This window comes from Poecilia reticulata, linkage group LG11 (assembly GCF_000633615.1).
Source record: "Poecilia reticulata strain Guanapo linkage group LG11, Guppy_female_1.0+MT, whole genome shotgun sequence".
NCBI lineage: Eukaryota > Metazoa > Chordata > Actinopteri > Cyprinodontiformes > Poeciliidae > Poecilia > Poecilia reticulata.
This window is the reverse complement of record NC_024341.1, coordinates 10,562,644-10,582,917: the sequence shown is the minus strand read 5'-3', so window position 1 is coordinate 10,582,917 and position 20,274 is coordinate 10,562,644. Positions and strand designations below refer to the sequence as shown.

Here is a 20,274-nt window from a genome sequence, read left to right as displayed (position 1 = left end):
TGAAAGTGAGAAAGCTCAAACGCACGACACCGTCTCTTGGTCTGAATAAATTAGCCTCACTAGATGAGATTAAAGGTCAACCATTCGTAAGCAAGCGGCCAAACAGTTTGAACAGAGTGAAATCATTTTTATTTTCCCACTTCAACACGAAAGCAGAAGTTATAACAATAACAACAAAAAACAACAAAAAAACCCCCCAAGATCATTCTCCATTCACGGACATAACTTGGGTTTCATTCCCGCCCGTTCTATGTACGAGACGTCTGCATCACAGACGCTCTGTGTTTTCTCACACATGGCAAGACAAGCCTTCAAAACCGCTAGTGTGATTCAAAACAGGAAGCAGCTCACAGCCAGTCACAGAGAGCTTCCTGTAACTCCACCGAGAGCAGAGATGAGCGACAACAGACGGGAGAGAAAGAGTATTAAAGAAAAAAAAAACTGTCATGCGAAACCCACTTTACTCTCAAATCTAGATATGGCTTTAGTTATTTTTAGGTTTCACACAGAGCCCCAGCATGTGATGCAGAGCAAGTTCAGAGCAACGGTTCCAAACGTTCTTTTGTCAATTTTGTAAATTTTCAACACATGGATGTTGAACATATTCCATTTCTACCATTTATTCTTCAATATTTTTTCTCCTCAACAACATTTGATTTAGTAGTGAAAATGATGCAAATGTACTTAGAAGGCATTAATTTAATAAGTTACACTTAACAAGCTCTTTGTTCATCCTGCATAATGGCTGTTAATATCTTCATTTAAGTTAATTTTGTTCTCGGTGCTGCACATTTTACAGCTGTGAATATAAATGTGAATAAAATCATTGTGGGTTTAATAAACCCGCAGTAGAGCTGTACACAATATCATTCACAGCTGGTACAGCTGTCATATCAAATTTTAAAGTAAGATTAATATTTTGTTTATTTTCAGATAATTGTATATTCAGATATTGTATATCTGTTTGGGCGATTGTTATCTTTTTTTATTTTATTAGACGTTGCGTTTCTACTTATTTAAATAGCTAGCATATAGTATGCTAGCCACTATATGCTAGCATAATAGCTACTACATGCTAGTAAAATATGCTAGCAATATTTTACTAGCATATTTTACAAGCTGAATAGCACAGGATAACATTGTTCAAATTGTCTTCATTAAGTGCATTGCAAAGGAATGCAGTAGCATTTTCTCTGCTGCTAAAATAGTTTATACTTGTAGGAAACATTAAAATCCAGGGTTTACTTTTGCTGTTTTTTGCTGTTTGAATAAAACACAACTTGGACTGATAACCTCTAGGCCACAAAAAATATGTAATTACATTTTGAGATACCAAATGCTTCCTGTGTTGCATGTTTAATAAAAGCAACCTCCTTGCAGACACAAAGACAAATCAAAAGTTGCAACTGAACGCCAATTTGAATAAAGTTATGACAAACCCCAAAGGAAGTGGCCCACCAAAAGATAAATGCTGAAGTGAGTCATAAGGTGGGACTGCCAGGAAAGCATTACAAAGATTTTAGTTTTTCTACTGGTGTCGACTTTAGTCTTCCAAATGTTGGATTTTATTACATTTTCTCTCACTGACCAATTTATACATGTGTTGAACTGATTCATATTACAATCAACCCAGCGACTCGAGGCCTTTGGGCAACATGGCGTGATGCAAACGACTTGCTGGTTGCGTTCATGCACAACTATCTCTCAGGTGTAGACAGAATGTCCCAGAAAACAGAAACTACCCAGCGGGAAGCAGTTGTGAGGACCAGAAATGCTTTGTAAATGTCAAAGGTCACAGGAGGATGGGCATACGGGTGTAAGATAATAGAAAGGAAACAGCAGGGCAATTAGCCAGATCGTTACATAAAAGTAATGCAGGATAGCATCTCTGCACATAACAGCTCAGAAAAGTTTCCGGCAACTTGTTGGATCCAACTCCTCGTGCGTCAATACAGTTCGGAAAAGAGAAGGGAGTTCAATAAAGTGGTCGATGAGTGTATGAACAGAAAACAATAGGAAACCCCAAAACAGAGGTAATCTGATGGCCAATTAATTTTAAAAAGCGCCCAGCAAATATCTGAAATTCGGTTTGAAAATACTAATACAGCCGTCAAACCGTAGTAGAGATGATGCCATCTGATAAGCACTCTCTCTCACTGTATATTCCAGTTTCCTCCCACAGAAACATCCTTGTTAGTTCAGTGCGTTACTCTAATCTGTCCTTGGGTACGAGTGTGTGTGAGTGGTTGGTTGTTCTGTGCGAGTGCGACTCTGTTGCGCTGTGATGTACCTGTCCAAGGTGTACCTCATCTCTTGCCTGATGGAAAAAGGTAAACACGTATACACATTTTGCCATGGATGATATTCAAACTCTAATATGGTGTAATATTTTAGCAACAGTGGGACTATTTCTTTTTCTGTGAAAATAAAATCAATTCGATTGCGTTTTCTGAAATGTTCCTGTAAATACAGTGAAATTGTTTTACGTTTGATGCTCACCGGACATGGATATTAATGACCGTGCCATTCCCATTGCAGCATGAGACCGAGACACTGAACAGATGGACAAACGTCTAAATAAATGCAGTGCGTGAGAAATGGGAGACAGACCGAGAGGCGCAGCTTATAGGACGCGGTCGCTACAAAGGAAAATGCGAGATTACAAACTCGTCACACAGAGAAAATTATGAGACATATGCTCAAAAGAGATTAGACTCCAGTTGGGAAAGTAAACTGCAGAGTATCTTTTGTGTGGAAATAAAATAAAAAAGGAGAAAAAAAAGATTGTCCCAATGCCTTCATTAGGCAGCTAACCGGCACGTAGAGGTTGCCTCACAAGGGCCTTTGTGTGCAACATGCTTGTATCACTAATTATAGCTTCTCAGAGTCAGCAGAACCAAGATGTGGGTCATTAGTGGGTGGCATCTTTGATCCACTAATTAAGACAAAAAGAGAGAGAAAGACAGTTGCTAGGTGAGAGCGGAGAACATTGGCGGGGATGTGAGAACAGCTCCGCCTGTGGCCTGGTGCGAGTTGTTTGTTTGACAGAAGATAACTGATTATTAACAACGCTGTTTATTTAAAGAGGCACTCAACCGAGAGCGCAGCACCACCGACGGGGTGGGGGGTTGATTTTCCTTTGTTAGAAATAAAAGAGTGCATGTGAAAGAACTTTTTCAAAGCGACATGCCAACGTCGACAACAAACGCCATGGCAGAAACGTCTGCGGAGGATCATAATAAAACAGCTGAATTACACCAGACACTAAACAATAGGACAACCCTTAATCATGAGGAACCGACTGCGGAGATGCTTAGCAACAGCAGCTATGCTTTAGGTTATGTCACCAGTCGATCCTAATTGATTTACACTCAACGAGGGTTAATCTGGTGAAAAACAATCTTTTTTATTCACAGAGAAAATAATGGACTGAAAAAATAACATCCTGCCACAACGAACTTTCTTGGTCTTATACTTGCATTTACCTTAAGAAAGGTGAATATACTTGGGGCTATAAAAACGTAGAAATACCGAATGTAGAAATTGCATAGCCAAGCTTTTCACCATTATTTATGCAAATATAGAATTTTAAAAGCCCTCCTCCAAGACAAAAAAAAAAAAGGGACAAAGGGAACTGACCAGAAAATAGCATACACAGATGATGACAGAGTTCATATGAGCGTAAGGCAGACAGTTTGATATTTTATTTTGAACGGAAGCGATCGTTCTCCAGCATTGTCACTTTCTCAGATTGAAGTCTCGGTTTAGAGCCAAACGACGTATTGCTGCGGGGAAACTCACTGCAGTCAGATTCAATGAGTTCGAGCGATGTGACAGATGCTGTCCAGAATAGCGTTTTCAAAGCTCCACTAATGGTGCGTGTGGTTAAACCTTCATGGTTAAAACAGAGATTGTTTATGTGGAGAAAAGTGAGGCTTGCACAACCGCTGCACGGCCACCCAATATCAAACAGGCCAAGGATTGACAAACTCCAGGGTTTACGAGACGGCATCCTGCGTGGTTTAGACATTCCCTCTGTTTCGCAAACCCGAGTCATTAAAATTTCATTAAAATTGTTCTGAAAAAATCTTGAAGAGGTAATGCTACCATTGATCGGAATGAGGCGATGTCTGCATGCGAGTTGAGGCAGTCCGCTGAAGCTGTAATGCTGCTACAAACGTCAATATTACAGTACATTGGCTAATAAAGATTTTACAAAATCCAGGTGAAAATCAGAGCAGAAGTTACAGAAACACTTATGACAAAAAATGTTGTCATAAGTGTTCGCTTTCTTTTGTAGCAAATTACAGACAGACAGTTTTCGTCACAGAGCACTTTTTAATCCCTCTGCACCGTGCCGGACTGTTAGGTTTCCAATGTACTGCTTTGAAACCACATCTGCCTTGACTTCCTCTCTCACTGGATAAACTGCCTTCACTTTTGAAGATGGTATATGAACTCAAAGACTTTGATATATCACTGCTACGTCTCTAGGGATGTGTTCACATGTTTTATACTTTGTGCATGCAAAGGTCTCCAGGACAACAAATTTTAAAGTCTGCACCAGAGGGAGTAAGACTTTCCCTGGAGATCCGCCCTGAAATGGTGTTTTTTTTGGCAGTATGAGGTTTGCCTTCGTTTGCACAACTATGTCATCCTTAAAGTATTTTGATTAATGAGTCTCAAGAGAGAAAACCTCTTAAAATAGGAAGAGCAAAAGAAAAGCAAAAATCATTGACCATTTAGTTTGCTGAACCTTTCAGAAGAGACAGGAACCAAAAGTGAGTGTTTCACAGAAAGTGGCAAAAACACAAGCAGTAGGAGAAGTAATATGAAGGTACAAGTTTGTCATACTGTGCATCTTTACAGATAAGCAATATCATAAGAAGTTTCATTCTCACATTTTTTTAGTACTTATGCGTTTTATTAAGACCGTGCTGAAGTGCAGCTGCAAGACAATTCAGTACTGGAGTCTTGTCAAACCTTTACATCAATGCAGAATAGTTTTCTCTGCTGGAAAGAACAGCAGACTGATCACATAAAGCCCAGCGCACAAGAAATGAAAAGGATTGACTCTGCCTGTTCACCTGCATCCTCTCCGATTTGCCCTTAAACTACTTTACAAAAACACACTGGTCTGCCCGCTTTCCTACCCGCGTGCAACAGTCGGATTGAGCTGCAGGATATTACACAAACTGCAGTTGCACATCTTTTCGGCAAACAAATGCCAAGCTTGGGGTGGATTAACACAGCAGGAGGGGCCATTTCTATCAAAGCTGACTTAACACAGCAGTCACACCTTTACTTTACTGGAGAAATGAGTTGTTCAAAAAGCAAAAGTAAACAGAAAAAGTAAATTTAAAAAAATTGCATTAGGTTTCAGTTTAAAGCTTCAATAGTGTTATTCTTTGGTTTCTAAACTGTCCGTCATTAATATCGTTACTGATGCTTAAAGTTTTGTTTTTTTTAATGAAATATCAAAGTGTTAGAGAGTCTGCTCTTTTTATCTGTCTGTGCAGACCCCCTCCCTCACCTGTTGCTGCACACTATTCTTTAAGTGTGCAGTTTAGAGATATTCCCAGTTACTAAAAAAAGAAATAAAAATTTAATAACTGGAAATTAAATACCCATTACCTATGACTCTAAATAAGCTAAGGCCCTTTTACAAACACACTTGGTAAGCTGTAAGCAACATGTCTGTAATGCAGGTGACTGCAGGATAACTGCTCAGGCAAGTTATAATGACCAACATACATATAACTAACATGTTGGCAAAACTATAAATTATATTTTTCTTCATTTTAAATTAAAGCAGTAGATTTTGTTGTGCAGCTTTATTTGCATTTTTTCGTCATTGAAGATACCATGGGTATATCCTATGACATGAAAAAAATAAATAAATAAATACACGTCAAGCTATGACTAACTACAACTTGTCACACTAGATGACGTTTGAACAGCAAGTCCTGGAGTTTCTGGTGATATGTACAAGAAGTCCTGAAAATACCACTTGGCGGGTGGGGGCATTTCAACCACATCTCCTAATAAGACACCTTGGATGATACACAATGTCCAGCCACTCCTCAGACGCCATAATACTGTCAAGTGACAGAGCTACAGAGGACAGCCAGAGAAGGTATGAAAAGCAGCCAGGGAGGAAGTGTTACATCACAACTACTACTTAACTACACCATGTCAAAGTCAACTTTGACATGGTGTAGTACTTATTTTGTACTTATTTTAAGTACAAAATAAGTATTTATTTTGTACTTAAAAGAGAAGATGCATTAAAGTTCTGCAATGCAAGAAGAATAAAATATTTGACTGGAGTAGTTAAGAAAAAGAAAAGGGGAAAAAAAAACAGAATATGCAAAAGGAGAAAAATAAAGTAAGAGATAGAAATACTTAAAACGCTGTATTTAATTTGAAAGCCAAACAGTAGATTTGGGAATATAAAAGCACTTTAAAGAAAAGTCTAAAGATTATGACCAGCTCATGGATCTGTTCAGGGGATCCGACATAGAAGGTCCCCTTAATTTTATGACTGGATCTCAGAACAGCTGGTTGTTTGATCCTTGTGTTCTTGTGAATGTACAGCCTTTCAGAAGAAAGAGCATACTTCTTGTATTTAGAAGATCCTCTAAATATAACAGGGTGAAACCATTAAGAACCTTAAAAACCAGTTGGACATTTTTCTTTTTAGATCAAATCCTGTGCAGGACAGGCTGCCAGTGGAGTGAATCCCAAACTGCAGTTATACGTTTCTGTTTTCTAGTTTCTGCTAAAAGATATGCAGAAGCATTTTGTAAAACCTGCAACTGATTAAGGCTCGACTGCCTTAAACTGACGTAGGGAATTACAATAATCTAGGAATAGAATCTAGTTGAATAGAAGCATAGATCAATCTTTTAAAAGTCTTAAGAAAAGATGGCTTTACTTTAAAGAGTGGTAGCTGAAAAAAACAAACAGGTTTGTTTTACGAATTTCAAGATGCAGTCAAAGAATAAGTCCAGATTCCTGACAGAAGACTGATTGTTAAACAGAAAGCACTCAAGCATGAGACTGAAGAGTTGTTCTCCTAAATAACATAGCCTAAGGTTTAGCTTTGCTGAGATGGAAGTTGGAGTTCATCCAAGCATTTAGATGAGCAAGACAGTCCAAAAACAGCTTCAAAGAGTTTTTTTGTTTATTTTTTAAGAAGTGCATAGATAGATTTGAATGACAAACCATAGGTGCAACATATAAGGGAAATAACTGTGGCTCTACGATGGATCCTTGAGGAACTCTACACACAAGTTTGAGGTGCTGCGCCTGAGGAATAAGCATCTATCTGTACTGACAAGCTTCCTATTCCTTTAAACCACTGTAAAGTGGTTCCATTAATGCCCACACAAAGCTCAAGCCTTGATAAATCTACAATGTTTTATACAATGATATGATACAGTATGAAACATGGCACTTAGTTCTAAAAGCGTCAAACAAGCAGGGCTTCCAGAATTAACAGTTATAATAAGGTCATTAACAACCCTTTTCATTTGAAAAAAAAAAAGAAAACACCGCTTAGTAATAAGTAAAATCTTACAGGGCTGTCATACAATTGTTAAAGTTGGTGTTGGGATTCGCACCTTTTTTTTTTTTAACCATAAACACCCGACACTCTTCATGTGATTTAAGTGGGGCTCTTGCAGCAATAAGTAACTAGGTGAAACAAGCCACATTCAAAATCATTTCCCATCATCTCAGTATCCCTCCAAAGCTGTCCATCTGTAATCTTAATGGCTACAGGTCAACTGCAGTCATGACAGTTCTCATGAAACGCTTAGAGGATCAACACACATCATGGCTAAACATTAAAGTGTACAAAAATAAATAAAAAAATAAAAATCCCTGAAGCTCTTCATACTGAGCCACCTCAAACTCCCAGAAGGCTTTGCTGCAGTGCTCCTCACAGTCATTAACTTTGTCTGAGGATCAAGACATGAATCAAAAATAATAAGCCGGAGCCAAAATGTTGGCTCCGCCACCTCACCTTTCTCAATTATTCTACGCCGCAATATCGACTGACCCGATACGCTCCAATCGCGTGCATGATGATGCCATAGTTGGAGTCACAGAGGAATGCGAAGAATCAGGTTGTAGAGATTAAGGTCAGAGATCGACAGCTGGCTTCCAGGCAAACGATCTGATGAACTAATGACCTGTCCGCAGAGCGCTCTCTCAAACTTTAAATTTCCTAAAGTTCTGTGATCAGAGAACCTCTAGTGATTCATGAATAAAGATTGCTGGTAAAAACCTGCCAGAGTGGCCGGCTTCAAAACAAGAAATATTCAGATTAACAGCTGATAAACATCTCAACCTGTCTGATGCCTTTCCTGGAAGATCTCTCCAGCACTTCGTGCGTTCAAAGGTAACGTTAAAGATTTAGCACAGCAAACACATTTCCCCCCTGACCTTGTGCAAGACGATCTAGGATGAAGGAATAGTTTGGGTTCCTTTGAAGAGTGGACCCGTTATCAATAGTTAGCATGTAGCCTGCAGTCGGCGTCTATCTGAATGACCTCAGTGTAGAAAAAACAGATTAGTTCTCTTTGGAGAGTTGACCCAACACGATGTCAGACAGAGGTCACCTTCAAAGAGGATTAGTGCAATCTTTTACACAACTGGAGTCTCTCAGGTCTCTCCCTTGTTCATATGAATATTTATTTTATAAATCTGATGGTATGTGCAGTCAAATATTTAAATATTTACAGTAAAGTTGTTGTCCAAACAGGGTTAGCAAGGTCAGATGAGTTTAGCCCAACTTTAGCCAGTGAAAAGAAATACAACATGGCACAAGCAGAGGAAGAAAAATGTCAACAAGACCTGTAGCAATGTTTTCAACTTGCTACAGGTTCAAAACCTGTAGCAAGTTTTTTTCCCACTCAAACAAGGGAGAAAAAATGCAATTATGTCCTGGTAAGAAATCTCTTACTATGTATGAATCAAATGACCCAAAAACAGTAGGAATACAGGCCTGGGCCACTTGGCAAGGTCCAAGCAACAAATGGAGGGAACAAATGAGGAGACCTTAATCTGGTGCATGCAAGATAGTGACTGCTAACATCTACTGCTGGAAACCCCAGTTGCAAAGTTTTAAATGTATGGAAATAGGAAAAAACAACAAAACAAACCTTACTTCCTATCCAACTAATCACAATATCCTTTGTGTAAGAGAACAAAGTATTAAAATAACAAAAAGAGACCAGTTGACAATATCAGTTTTTGAACATGTACAAAATATTACAAAAAAAAAGGTTATACTTCCCCAGTGTTATATTTTGTCACATTACAAGTTCCAGTGTATTTTCAATTCAGTTCAAATGAGTTTATTTATCTAGCTCCATCATTTACAGCACATCAGACATGCATTTCAACGCATCCCAATTGTCAAACAGTGCAGTTAAGTTTGGTTCATTATTCAAACTGGTTCAAAAGCTTTTCATCCAACGAACCCCAGCAGATTGCATTGAGTCATTGACCTGCAGTCTTCACTTTTAAGCATGCATGTAGAGACGGTGGAGAAGAAGAAACCTCAAGCAGAACCTGATTCAGTGAGAGCGGCCATCTGTCACGACTGACTTGGGGTTTAAATGGGACTATCATGAGATTGACCAACACAAAGTAGAGAATAATTCTGAAGAAAAGAAAAAAAAAAGTTTAATATACATTTGGATTCAGCCTCCCTAAGTCTATATACACCCTGTAAAATTACCTATTGTTGCAGTAACAGCTGGAAGTCTTCTGGGTCCATCTCTTCCAGCTCTTGCACATATAGAAACTGACACTGTTGCTCATTCTTCTTTGCAAAAATAGCTCATGCTCAGTCAGACTGACAGAATAAGGTCCGTCAGTCTGAACATCACATTTCAAATATGGGCACAGATCCTCAATTGAATTTAATTCTGGGCTTTGATTGGGACAACTTTCATAAATAAATTAATATAACTTAACTTAGGTTTCATTATGTACGAAAAACATGTAATTGCAAAACGGCTGGTGGCGTCACATGATGGGAAAAAAAATAATAATCTAAATTTTTTCAATTCTTTTATTTCAACATTAAATATCCACACCACTCTCATCTGAAATATTAAAAAAAAGGACATTAAGGCCTTTAGCTGTTCAACCGACTGGACAAATACTCTCAAGCAAAACGTGCATGCATCAGACAGTAATGTGTGATTCTGACATTACACACACCCGAACAAAGGCAAATGTCACCAATTCATCCTGAGGTGGTGTGTTCAGGGATAATCGGCAATGTTAATGTTCCACCACATGCAGCATTCTGAAAACAGTCCAAAACAATGAAAATGGTCTCATCACAAGCTCTGTTTCCTCTGTATCCATTCTGTTGTCAACAGTAGTTTTCTTCTTTTCCAGATCTGAGGAGAGATTAAATAATTTGTGTTCACTAATGTTCACCAATAAAACCGCCCAAGTTATTCAGAGAACACTAAATCCAATCATGTTCTACTCTGCGTCACACCGTCACAGATGTTCTACACGTGTTTGTACAAAAAATTATAACGTGTGAAAAGGTTCAAGAGGCTTGAAAGCATAGCGCGCAGATTCTAGAACTTCAAATGAGCTCATCTAAATGAGTGAGTGACACACACGCTCAGCCTTCAGATAAAGGTAGAGCAGGAAGTGGTGTGGTCAGGTCAATCTGCTCGGCTACAGAAATTATGAGCTACAGAAACTGCGGCGAGCGCGCAGTCTCAACTGCTGTCTGCGACGATAAAGCCCAGCCCTGGTGGTGAGCAGAGCAACAGATGCTCTTTCAACGCTCCAACCCTTTGATGCCCCATGTGGACACGTACACACGATCGCTAACACATGCAACAATGCAGTGAAGCAACTAAAAAAAAATCAAAAAAATCAAAGGGTTGGTTTCAAAAGGTCATCTTCTAAAGAGAGCTAACCACAGTTTTAGCTGACAAGCGTCACGGATGCAATTGGGGACATCAAGAACAGGCAGTCAGGCATCGATGGTGAGCGTGAAAGTGGTGACAAAAGCGCCAAGAGATTTGACTTTTGCAGAGAACAGAACGGGAGATAACCATGTTCAGACTGTATAAACAGAGATGTTATGAATATAAAAAGAGCCTAATATGAGTAAAGTACACCTCTCTTTGGCAATTTAACCGAGCTGTAATTACGTGGTATAAACCATTTAGATCTGTGGTATTAGACAGAATGTACTTTCTCCTATTAGAAAATAAATAACTCTTGTTATGAGTTGAAGCATTAAGTCTCTCTGATGTCTACAGAGAGTAAAAGAACATCTGGGAAGAGGTCCCAATAAGTTCTAATTCAATAAAACAAATTATATAGTTAAAAATCTTCCACAGAGCCAAAAAAGAAATGGACCCCCAGGTCTTTGGAGCTGTCGTGTTTCTGAGGAAGTGACTGTGGTGATTCACATCCTGTAGAGCTGCCCTGAAGTCACTTTTTGTTTCCCACACGTCTGAATTTTGGAATTCATTTTAAAGACCGCAATCAGATGATTCGGATTTTATACAAACATGAATGACTGGCATTTAAAGAGCAAAAAAAGTACCAAAAGGAAATAAAGACGCTTTTAAAATCATGCTTTTAATTAAGGTTGTGACACAAAATGTTATGATATGAAGACACCATGACACTTTGTCAAAGAGCGAGGCATCAGGTGGCAGACGGCATCGCTTTTTGTTTGATAATTTTCGCAAATTAAGCCAGCTCAAAACAAAAAGATTCATAGATTTTCTTCAGATGAACTATGCCTATCTTTCCATGTCAAGTTTGTTATTGGAGCCTGCAAGAGAATGATGGGTAAAAAATTGGATTTACATAGCTAGTTAGCTCTGAGAAATACATATCTAGTTCTACAAGAACTAGATAAAAATAAGCTAACATTTTATTTGGCGGGGTGTGAATAAGACTGACACGAAACTGCCATAAACGTGACATAACACCTGTCATGAACATGAAGGAGTCTTCGTGAATATTTATAACTGCTGTCATGAAGTGTCATTTGGTAAATTATGACAATTTTAATGCAAAGTTGCATTGAAACATGTATGAAAAGTCCATTAAGTGTCAAGTTTGCATTATTCGAGTAATTAATGACACTTTCAATACAACATTGCATTAAAACTTGTATCAAAAGTCTATTAAAAATGTCAATTTTGCATTACAAGTGTCATTTACCAAATGACACTTCATATGACAACAGTCGTACACATTCATGAAGACTTCTTCGTTTTCACAGATTTCCAACTGGAGATTCCCAGTGTTGTTCAGAATCTGCAGGTGCAACTATTGTGAGCAAGTTCAAGCTAATGTTATAAGCCCTATAAGGGAACAAGAGTGCTTTAAGCCTAAAATCCTGCATACACTTTAGGCTCTTTTATTGAAGAAAGCAGCTCTTCAGTTGCTTTGTGTCGACTAGAGGTGACAAATCAAGCAGGTGAAATCACTGGGGTTGGAAAGAGGCGCAAGATCGAGAGAGAATGAATGTTTGACGTTTCTCCGTTTTAAAAGTTAAAGCACACCTGTGACAAGTTAAGCCTCATCAGTTGTGTTTCCTCCTAAAAAAAAAAAAAAAAATACCCTTGGCTGAAGTTCAGGGATCCGTTCGGTCTTGTCGAACAGATGCACAAGCCGTTCAGTTAGTGTGAAATGCAGGTAAATGAAGCATGGCGCCACAGTTGCAGTGTTGTTTTGGGTTTAGATTTCCCGGGACAGCTGATCACACGCGGCAACGTAGAATCACTACAATGCACAATAAAGCTGGAAGGGCGTCTCACTTCAAAATAACCTCGTCATTAGTGGGACTGAGACGACCCCATTTTTATTGCAGACCTTTCGTAAAACATACTGATTTAAGAAAAGGATGTCCAAGTCTAAGCTTTGAGTGTTTCAGAAAGATACTTAAGATGCCAACAACACTATGAACTTATTGAAGAAACCCCCACCATTTTTACATCCTTTTTGTTGCTACATTTTGGACACTCGGTAGAGAAGAAGAAAATGTGGTAGACAAGATGTAAACAATTTGAAAAAAGTGTAAGAAGAATACTACGAGTGGCTAACCATTTTCACAATATTAGCTTAGTGGTGCCAAAGTTCAGTCCTTAGCCTCTCTTGGATCTTCTAGATCAGGGGTGGGAAGCTCCAGGCCTCGAGGGCTGGTCTCCTGCAACTTTTAGATGCGTCTCAACTTCAACACACCCGAGTCAAATAATGAGGTCGTCAGCAGGACTCTGGAGAACTTGACTGCACTTAGGAGGTGATTCAGCTGTTGGATTCAAATGTGTTGGACCAGGGAGACGTCCAAGAGTTGCAGGACACCGGCCCTTGAGGACCAGGATTGCCCACCCCTGTTCTAGATGCACCCCGTGTCATCACATCTGGATCAAATGGCTAAAGTCCCTCACCAGCACGTCATTCACCCCTGCAGAGGCCTTGTATTGAACCGGTTTTTTGATTCTGCCTTGTTAGTGAAGGAATCACATCTAGAAGTTGGAGGATAGCAGCTCTCAGGGGCTGGACTTGCCTCGGGCACACCTGGCTTAGCTTGATTTTGTTTCAATCTTTTAGTGCACAACTATTGCAGAAAACAGCCTCCCAGATTTTAAGTCTTACCTCCAATAAATTAAAATGACTAATAATCCTGAAGCGAATCTCCCAGGTTCATGTGGGGAAAACGGCACATTTATGCAAGCACCCCAAAAGCCAAACGTGAGCAATTCGCTGCACCACTTCACTACAGTGTTTACTTAAAGAAATGTCCTGAAGGTTTATGACAAAAAAAAGCTAGTTTTATTAAAATGTTTAATTTAGATAAACAGGGGGGGTGAGGGGGGGACTACATCAATAACAGCAGCATTTCCTCTTCGCTGCAGGACAATAAGCAGGGAGCCTGACTCCCTCTCCGTCTCTTACTCCAGTTAAAACAGTTTAAGGCAGGGCTTGAAATTAATCTATCATCCCCAGGATTTGTGCCGACACCTTGCCTTCAGTTAATGCTTCCCCCTTCAGGCAGGAGAACAGGCACAGATGCAAAATGTTTCTTTACTATCAGACATGCATATACAATACAGGCCACACATATGGCACCCCAGATTTGTGTGTAAAAAAAAAAAAAAAAAAGTTAAAAGTAGATTATTGCAGTGGCAGAATCTCACACTGAAGAATTTAGAAGTGAATCATCATCAGCAACCCAGCAGTTAATAATTTGTACAGCCTATTTTTGACAGCTGGACGGTACTCAGTTTGCTCCAGTAATTTATGTTGTTGGACCGTTCGGAAGTAAATATCTTTGAAGACCATCCCAGGTTCTCCCTCATCCTCACTCTCCCTCTTCAACTCATCACACTTTAATTGAATGTAGACCTAGAGATCCAGAAGGCCATACAGGCCGATTTAGTTTCCGATTAAAAGATTTGTGTTGACTGTTGACCCAACCATATGCGTCTGATTATTCCGCTGCCAGAGCCCATAAAATATCCAAGCACTTCAAAAATGTCATGAATCCTAGTACTCTGACAAGGCTCCCATGGCCTCTGGAAGAAAAACTATCCATCGGCATCACAGATCATCCACAGCGCTCGGACGGCATGAGGTGTTTTTCCATGCACTCATCTTTTCTTTCGCCCCTAATCCATGCTGGAGTTCTTGTCGCAGAAAATCTTAATTGAAGTCTCATCAGAACAAAGCACACGGTTCCAGTTAAGATCTCAGAGTTTTGCAAACTCTACAAATTTGCATCCGATTTCCCGACAGAAAACTGCCTTTTTTTTCCCCCCTGTCATTGCTGAAGAAAAGGAAAATACAAGCTTTAAACTTTGAGAGAGAAGTAGAGGCACCATCCGAGACTTCTGGAATGCCAATTTGCCATCTTAAGTGGAATGAAAAGCACACAGAGACATTAAACGGAAAGGCTGTTGGTGTCTCTTGGCAGGACAAATGAGGATTTTTTTATTTTTATTCCACCTTCTAATAATTTATTACAAGAAAGGTCAAAACAAATGGGTGTCTTTATTAGGAAGAGAGGTGAACAACTGATATCTACATCTCGGATGAACTTGAAACGTACTTAACCTAAGTGTCTTTTTCTGCATCTCCTTCACGCGAATGAAGGAGACAGAAACTCCCCCGCCCCATCCATCGCCCCACCCCCAAAGAAAATTAGAGGACAGGGTGCGATACAGACTAATAAAATACTCTCATTAACTTTGCCGACAGGACCAGGAAGACACAAGGGCGCACAGCGGAAACAAAGCCTGAACTCCTGTGAAAAACCATTCTGGAATGTCACATTTCCTGTTTATCAACCCAACATACCACCCCGCAGTAAAGCTTTGAAGAATCTTGACTGTGACCTTAAGAGTATTCCAGCAAAACAGACACCCATGCCATTATGTGGACAAACTGGATTAATAACGTCTAACATTACGAGGATGAGCTACAATTATGAAAATCTGCATGTGCTGACATGTTTTAGGTGATAGTAACATCATGCAAACCATTGATCTGATTTGGTTAATGACGTCTGAGTCGCGACAAAAAAGCCTTGGATAGATTTAAGTCTGGAGTTTGACTAGGCCATCTTGGCAACCAATACATTTCATACAAATCATTCCACAGCAGCTCTACGTGTATGCTTAAGTGTCGTTTTCCTGCTGGAAGGTGAACCCCCTGCTCCAGTCGAATCATTTTGGCCAAACACGTCTGCCGAACCCACATTTGCTAAGCGACGCAAAAAGAAGACGGCAAAGCAGGCGCCGCGTTGTGATCGGCCCCGTTCTTTGTGAGTCACCACACAGTGGTACTCCAAAGTTGTTGAAACATCAAACGTGACACCGCGTATCAGACTCCTCACCGGGAGTCGCTTAACACCACTCTCGGCGCCGTGTGAGGCTCCAGAAACTTCAGTCCATTTCAGACTGTTCGTGTTAGGAGCCAGCTGCAGCAGAGGAGCGTCTACGAGAGCAGGCCTGTGTGTGGGCAAAGAGGTGAGAAACATTTGTCTGATTTTATGTGCCTGCATGTGTATGCGCTCCAGGGAAAGTGATTTGTCACCACCAACTGCTCATGTCTTAATAGCAATATTGCAACACAAACTGTACGAGGAAATTGGCCAACGGGTCCCGCTTCCTGTCTTGCTGAGTCAGAGCCAATCACTCTGACACACACACACACACACACACACACACACACATACACACACGCACACACACACTTGCTTATATACACAAGTGAGACAGAGGGAGAGATGATGGCATGTTCAAATAATCATGTCTTTGCAGGCAGCAGCCCTTCAGACGGACTACAGCTGGAGATCCATAAGACCTCCCACATGCCCCCCGGGGGACCAAAACTGTAAAAGGCAAAGTCAGGGAATGAGGTATCGATTAGTGGATATTGATATGGCAATACGTTAAAAGGTCAATATCATTCAAAAGCAAAGGTGCGCGAAGAATGTGGATATTTATGTTTAAGCAAAGTTTACATCTATTCATTTGCGAGTAGGACTGTTTAACTGTGAACTGAAGAGGGCAGAAAAAAAATTTTATTTCTCACTTCAATCAAAATGGACTGTAGATGACAGTTCCTCTACTTCTTCTGTCAGCTAAATCTGTGCTTATGAGGAGAAATACCTGCCATCTAATAATATATGCAAAAGCATTCATGCCCTTTAAACATTGTTAAACTTATTCACGTTACAACCAGAAACTTTGATGTCTTCTGTAGAATGTCTAGGTGATAAATCAACAACACGTAGTAAGAAAGATGCCCTGAAGAAAAAGTATGTGCGGGTTTGTACGAAGCAGCCCTAAGTCAACACTCTGATGACCCACGTTTTCAACTTTCAGAAATTGCGGCTGTGGGTTATCTGGAGTAAAAATTGCCCGTTTTTCTCTGCAAAAATACATCGGCCTTATTTCAACCGAACAGCAAGTTGGAAGTCTTAGGACAGAAGAGTAAAGACAAGCACCCCCACAGCATGATGCTGCCACCACTATGTTTTACATTTACCACAAAAAGCTAAATCATGGTCTTATCAGACCAGAATACCTTTTAACATATTTGCAGTGTCCACAGGTATGGTTTGTGGTGACTAGCATAGTATCAATATTGCTTTATTATTATTATTTTTTTTTACAAGTTATATTAAACACAAGGTGGATTCTATTTTCTATGTTTGCCTGTGACAAAATCATACTAAAATACACTCAAGTTAGTGGTTGTAACAAGACGAAATGTAAAAAAAAGTTTTCATTTTTTTAACTTTTGCAATCCATTGTGTAAACTACTTTGGAATCTTAAGAACGTTGAGCTTTTAAAATGAAATATTTGGCTGTTTGAGAAGATGATCATTCATCAATTTCCACATGTAGCATCACATTTCTGGACCTGTTCAGCAGAATTTTGAGAATTTTCTCAAGAGCAGCTGGCACATGTGCAGAGATGGTATGACTGATAATTCTGCTGGTTGACATGCAAAGGAAAAAAAAAAGCTGACCGCAGGCCCGTTTACTGAATAACAGTAGTGGTCGTATCTCGGGGTGGGTGAAAGATGTGTGTGATGAAACGAATCTGTCTAATATTACTCAATGGGTTCTTCCAATCTAACTTTGTTTTTCATTTCGTGATATTTTCCCATGAGCTCAACCTTCCTGCATGGCTTCTGTTGAAGATGCATCTACATTAAATCCCGTATTTGGGTGGCATGTACGCCTGCCGGTTATTAGAATCTATTCGGGGATTGCTCTGTATTTTTCCATAAACATATGTGCTTTAAAGAGCCGCTTCCTCCAAACCGAAGTGATGACCTACCTTGATCAGACTGCTGCGTCGAGGGATCGCCGATTTGAGAGCCGACTCCGAGCCAGGGTTCTCCCACGTCGGGGACTCGCAGCCGGATTCGTTCTGGACCCGTTTGACGGCGTCCGACGCGCTGCAGCTTCCGTTTGACACGGGCTCTCCTCCCCGGTGCGCCTCCACGCTCATTCCGGCGCTGGCCCCGCCGCACGCCGCTCTCCAGCCTTCAGCAACCGGTGGGCCGACGTCGTTCTTCTTGTGTGACCCGAATTCAGACATGGAGACACTTTCTTTTAATTGTTTTCTTTATGTCGCTTCTCATAGGAGGTAACGGGGATCCCCAAGCAGCGGCTTCGCACACAGACGCAGGCGTGCCATCGTGTGAAGTCAACGAGTCGGCGACAGTGTAGCACCAAGAGGACAGGAAACTTCTCTCTTTCTGCCCCCCCACCTCTGTCTGTCTGTTTCTCTCGCTCCCTCTCCTTCCTCCCTCTCTCTCTCTCTCTCTCTCTCTCTAACTGAAAGGTGGGGGGAGGCGACCAAAGCTGGGGCGACAGCAACAGCTAAAAGCGACACACCTTCCAGTCCGTCACCATCAAACATTCCTCACATCTCCGTCACAGCTGGGTGTGCGCCTGCGTAAAGAGAATTTAAACAGCTCGGGGGGCCGATCTGCCCCTCTCTCCAGCTGGGCGTTAAAAACCCCTCAACGCTGTCTGAAGCATGAAAATGATGTCGATGACTTTTCCAATTCGCCTTTCTCTTCTGCTTCAATCAGGCTTCTTTGGATGGACTGTCTGAGGGCGAGAGAAAGCTCATCATCTGGGACAATCCCGATGTTGCTTCATAGTTGCTTACGTGTTTTATTCGTACAAGTCATGTTTTTATTGGTCTATAAATAATAATAATAAAAAAAAGCTACGTGTGCATCTAAAAAAATCTTTTGAAATCTTTCAGCTGAACTTTCTAATTTGCACAGTATGATCACAGACAGGATGTTAATGCCCTAATTTTGACTCTGCCAGACTGTGCAGAAGAAACAAAATCTCTTATTTTGACAATCGTAACACTTGAAGAAATTAGGCTCAACAACACCAACGAGATGGGTTTTTTTTCAGTGCCATTGCGGAATTTTGAAATGCCGAATCTTAATTTGAAGAGAGGACATTCTCTCCTCATTTCATCATCAGGTTCACATTTACATAAAATAACTGTAATAGGTTAGACTCTAGACTTTTACTGCTCAGGAATAAAACTATAAAACTGAAGGAACACATCTGTAATTAAAACTGAACAAAGTAAGATTCTCTGGGGCTCCAGTCGGACTTCAGACTTTATCAGTTATATTTATACAACAGAGCTACAGATTTAGGCGGATAAAGGAGCATCTGCTAACTCTAGATGTTATAAAGGAGGAAGTAAGTGTTTGATCTTCCACTGATTTAGTGAGTTTGATCATACACAGAGAAAATAAAAGCATTCATTTGGTGGTTTCTTCAATCCCAAAAGGGTTGAATATGTTTTTTTTTTTTAAATCAACTAAAAGTGGATGTATAAATAGTCATGCATGGCCTCTGGGTAACCTGATCCTGAGTTCAAAGCCATGATTCTACATTTTATTTTAGTCAATTCAAGTTCTCTTCTAAAGCATATTTAATTAACCAAAGGACAGCGTTCCTGAAGAATAAAATAAACAAACCTAAAGGAAATGATAAAAACAAACAAACAGAATCTTACATAGATTGAGTTTAAGTTGAGTAAAAAGTAACGCAAATAAAACTGAATCAAACTCATTGTGATTCAAAAGATGGAAAGCAAAACCGGATTTTCAAGCAGGATTTGAAAGCATCTGATGTTGGAGAGGTTGTGACATGGAAAAGCAGTTTTGATCTCCCTGATGCTTTAATTTTGACCTTGGAACAGCCAGGAGCAATCTCTGTGTAAATCACAGTGATCTAGACAGGGGCTGTGCGCACTCGGAGAAGTACAAGATGTTAAATTATGCAAAGCTTTAAGACAAAGTAATAATATAATGCCCTTTGTAAGAGCTCTTAAAAGCTCTTACAAAATGTCTAAAACAAAGGTATGGCTTCACTTTTGCGAGTGATTTGACATGTAAGACAGTAACTTTGATGTCAGCATTGATGTGTTCGTCAAAAGCAAGGGAGGTATCAAAAATATAGGAACCTGAAGGACCAAAATTGTGGAGGTCACATCCTCCAAACACAATCACCTCTGTTTTTAGCTAAGTTAAGCTAAGAGAGTTTAGATTATACATTAAATATTAAGCAACCTAGTTTTGAGAAAGATATATTTAAATTTGGTTTGGCGATATATAAAAAATATTCAGAGGTGTTTTTGTTTGCCTTTATTACAATGTTTAGCAATTTGGACATTATTCAAATTCTAAATAAAACAATAAAT

The 20,274-nt window shown here is 39.9% G+C and overlaps 1 protein-coding gene across 1 annotated transcript in view; it reads right to left on the bottom strand.

Annotated features, from left to right (window-relative positions):
* The window catches only part of LOC103472218 (inactive phospholipase C-like protein 2), a 36,594-nt gene extending 18,413 nt beyond the window's left edge, over positions 1-18,181 (bottom strand). The window contains exon 1 of the mRNA XM_008421672.1: positions 17,866-18,181. Coding sequence (XP_008419894.1) covers positions 17,866-18,129 — 264 coding nt within the window. The 5' untranslated portion in view covers positions 18,130-18,181. The remainder of the gene's footprint in view (positions 1-17,865) is intronic.
* Positions 18,182-20,274: the final 2,093 nt, after the last annotated feature.